The following is a 3,824-nucleotide window of genomic DNA, read 5'->3' as shown; positions in this document are numbered from 1 at the left end:
ACACACTTGTCATCATCAGAGATGGGCAGTAACACGTTACAAGTAATGTATCATTGTAATCCGATTACTTTTTTCAAGTAATGAGTAAAGTAAGGGAGTGTTTTACTTGCATCTATTTGAAAGAGTGAGTGTAAACAGAAAAAAATATATCTTATTTTATATTCTGGAATATGCAGAAAATAGGTTTAATTGTCAAAGACTGTTGCATATAATTTAATTTTTGCTTGATGCAATGTGCACAAAGTTAAAAGATTAAAACTAATAAAACAAGTTTTGAAAAGAGACTTTTTTATTTGATTACATTTTGTATGATGGATTATGCAGAAAAAGTAGAATTGGGCTGAAAGGTCTATTGCTTTATTGCCTATTCAGGTTGTGTATCATGTTTTTAAAAAGTAACTAAGTAACTGAGTAACTAACTACTTTTGAAAATAAGCAGTCAGTAAAGTAACGTCAGTAAATTTCTGACGAAACCACCACTAGTTAGAATGCTATTTGTCTACTTCTTGTTACATAGTTACAATTTCTACATCAGTATTTTGCTTTCAGTCGATTTACTGTTCTTTCAAAACTGGCTGACTGACTCAAAAATGTACTCGCTTTTGTTTTGGAGCTGTCTACTGTATTAGGATGTGCTCGATTCAGAGAGTTAACTAGAATGAACTTAAATCTTTGAAAAGAAGTGTAAATGTTTAGCCACATTCTGTTATTACCGCATTATTATAGCAGCGTCATCAAGTACTGTAACACTAGGACGTGCTACAGTTTGATATGTATGTTTGTATGTTATATTTATGAAAAATGCCAGTGAGAAGAAAAATGATGATAAATCAATGGTGCTGTAAAGGTTCTGTGTGTTTTCCCGAATGGTTTTTATATACATGCTTATTGGAAAAATGTATACCCTAAGTGGGTGAGGAACTATATACGGTTACTTCACTGACCTTGACTTGCACAATAAAAACCCCAAAAAGTCACAGAAGTAAAAGAAAACACTGTAATATGCTCCAATAAGACTCTGAGGGCTAAACAGAGGACTTATTACTAAATGATGAGAGATTTCAGTGTTGTAATAACATCTCTCACAAATTGATTATCTGCACTTTATTGTTGAGGTTAAGGAGCAGCAAAAGAGCAGATACTGGATGCAAATACTTTACATGCATTCAAACAAAGAAACGTGCATTCAGAGTCACATGCACAGGGAGAAGACAGTGCTTTTTGGAATAGAAATATCCTTTATTGTGAAATTCAGCTGTTCCAGCAGCAAAGTGACAGGCAGATGGAGCATTATTCATTTAACTAGCATGGTTAATGGCACTGAATATGTACAAAGATGATATATTCTTGTCTTTTTAAAATGATTTTTTCAACTCACTCCTGATTTGTTATTTACAGTGCAAATTGTTGTGTGTACAGCCTAAGATTAAAACACAAATAGACACAAACAAATAATACGTCGTCACATTTATCTTTACATTTATGTAACTTCATGTAAGAAAATCAACTTTGTGTAATATGAATCCATTCAAAAGCGTCTTTGTTGCAGTTTATTGGCTACTGTGATGGTATTGACTTTGGGTAATCATAAATGCTCAGTCGTTCCCAAGTCCCGTTTTTGGTGTCCAGCCAGTTGCTGGGAGAATAGATCCCTATCTCTCCTTCCTCCACTTTCTCATTTTCCTCACCAGAAGGACAAAACTCTTCCTCCTCTGAGCTGCTTTTCCCGGCGCTGTCTCCCCTGTCGCGAAACTTCTCTTCATTAATATTCTTGTAGCAGAAACTGCAGATTCTCAGCTTTTTAGTGGGGTGGATGTGATCGATAACGGCACGTTGCTTGGAGCATGAATTGCAGACCAAGAAGCCGCAATTCCTGCAGTGGTGTCGACGATTGACCCCACTAAACTTTGTAGAGAGGCACCGCATGCATTTGCAAGCAGTCGGATCAGGAATCAAGGAAACAGCAAACTTCTTGGAAGGTTTGCGGCTGGTGCCCTGCATTAGGCTGGACCGGCATTCATTGATGTGCTCTATCCAGGCCTTCTTCTCCTCGTATGAAGGGGCGGACACAAAAAAAGACTTGCTCGGTGTTCGGATCAGCCACTGATGCTTGAATATGTCACTGTCCTCCAGGTCTTCCAGCTCAATGTCCTCTAAAATCATAGTGATTTGATAACAACATAAAAATTACATGGATAAAGTGGTATGAGCAGAAAGCTGAACATATGAAGTTAAATTAGCACAGCACACTTGCTATTTTCTACTTGCCAGTCATATTATGGACAGTATTCAATAGTGTTGGCTCTTCTTGAAGCTTTTGTCTATATTTCTTTCTCTTCAGTCATAAAATTGTTTTTTGGCAGTTTCACATTAATCTTCTCACAGTAGGTTAGCTGCAGGAAACGCAGATGAATGTCTCACCTAAAGGGATGATCTTCTGCTTTTTGTACCAGCGACCAGGCACAACAATGCTGCCGTACACCAGAATATCAGTGAAGAGGAAGAGGATTTTCTGCTGTATCTTCTTGCGACCCTGCTTAAACACAGTTCCCTCTCCGATTAGAATCCGGCCCGGCTTGGACAAGGGCTTCCCTGCTTGATGGAATGAACTCTCCACCGCCTGCACACGCTCTTGGTTCTCTCGTTCAAAGGTTGGGTGATCCATCATTTCTTTGGTGTGAACAAGTTGTGCAGCTTGATAGTGTCTGAACTCCAGAGTGCCTTTTTAAACTATTGGTGGTGATGTAACGGGGCGGGCCAAGTGACAAACATGTTATACTGGAAGGCAAGAAAAGGGAGTAGTGAGGCAGATGTAACTCTAATGATAATGAAGGGTGATTCTCGTTACAGGTTCCAAGACTGCACTCTAGCGATACTGCCCCCTGATGGTTACAAGCAGCAATTACAACCTCGCTGCACTGATGTGCCAAAAAGTGATCGTATGCCAATCACCTTTTGCGTGTTTTTTTTATGTCTAGATCTCTTTTTATGTTTTTATATAGTTGCTTATATTGTTAAATAGGCTGCAGTAAACAGAGTTTAAAAATGGGTTATATGTTATATCAAATTTTAAAGCAGCTCTATGAATCTGCTTTATTGTACCTACATTATAAAGATCCACCCAGTCCTTTTCGGCCACTTGAAGAACATCACAGTTTTTTAAAGGACTGTGATTTTTTTGTAACTTCTGCAGCCCTCCAGGCCAGACCTCGTTTGAAAACGACATTTTTAATGTCAGCGACACTTTTTACCTGAATAAATGAAAGCTGAATAAAAGTCACATCGGATGAAAGAAAGTTTCTTTTTGGATCAAAATGAATTGATCTCATTCATGAGAGAAACGTTTGACAGATTATATGACAGCAAGTCATTTACATCTGTTACCATCAATTATCTTTTGGCAAATACCAGAAATCACTTTGGCAAACGATCACTTTTTGGCACAACACTGGGCACCGGTCATTAGAGAACATGAATGATTGTTGAATATTTAGTATGCAAACAGAATGACATAAATCTCTAGCATTCTGCACTTTATTCAAGGAAGTTAAGTAATGTGTTGTCTTTAAAAAGACAAAGGCGCAAGGGAATTAAAGTTGGATGTTATGTTTTGTTCACAGTGCCTGAATATATATCATGGTCAAGAAGGACTTCAAATGAGCCCTTTTGAGTCAGATAAATAATAATATAAGTAGTGATTTTTCAAAATAAAAGTCCTATGAAGGTTTTATGAATTTTCTCAGCAGTGACCTTAAAGAGTTGTCCAAACACACAGTGGAATATATCTATAATACACAGAAACACAAACTTGTGCAGAAATTACA

The 3,824-nt window shown here is 37.4% G+C and overlaps 1 protein-coding gene across 1 annotated transcript; it reads right to left on the bottom strand.

Moving 5' to 3' along the window:
* Positions 1-1,557: 1,557 nt before the first annotated feature.
* Positions 1,558-2,668, bottom strand: LOC146633247 (pleckstrin homology domain-containing family F member 2-like). Its single transcript, XM_085352082.1, has 2 exons — positions 2,422-2,668; positions 1,558-2,153 (listed from the first exon to the last, which is right to left on the bottom strand). The coding sequence occupies exons 1-2, from the start codon at positions 2,666-2,668 to the stop codon at positions 1,558-1,560; spliced, it is 843 nt and encodes a 280-aa protein (XP_085208208.1).
* Positions 2,669-3,824: the final 1,156 nt, after the last annotated feature.

The sequence above is a fragment of the Diplotaxodon limnothrissa genome, linkage group LG4 (genome assembly GCF_057381915.1).
Source record: "Diplotaxodon limnothrissa isolate DT_005_m linkage group LG4, D_limnothrissa_male_GT1.1, whole genome shotgun sequence".
NCBI lineage: Eukaryota > Metazoa > Chordata > Actinopteri > Cichliformes > Cichlidae > Diplotaxodon > Diplotaxodon limnothrissa.
This window is presented reverse-complemented; position numbering and strand designations above follow the sequence as displayed.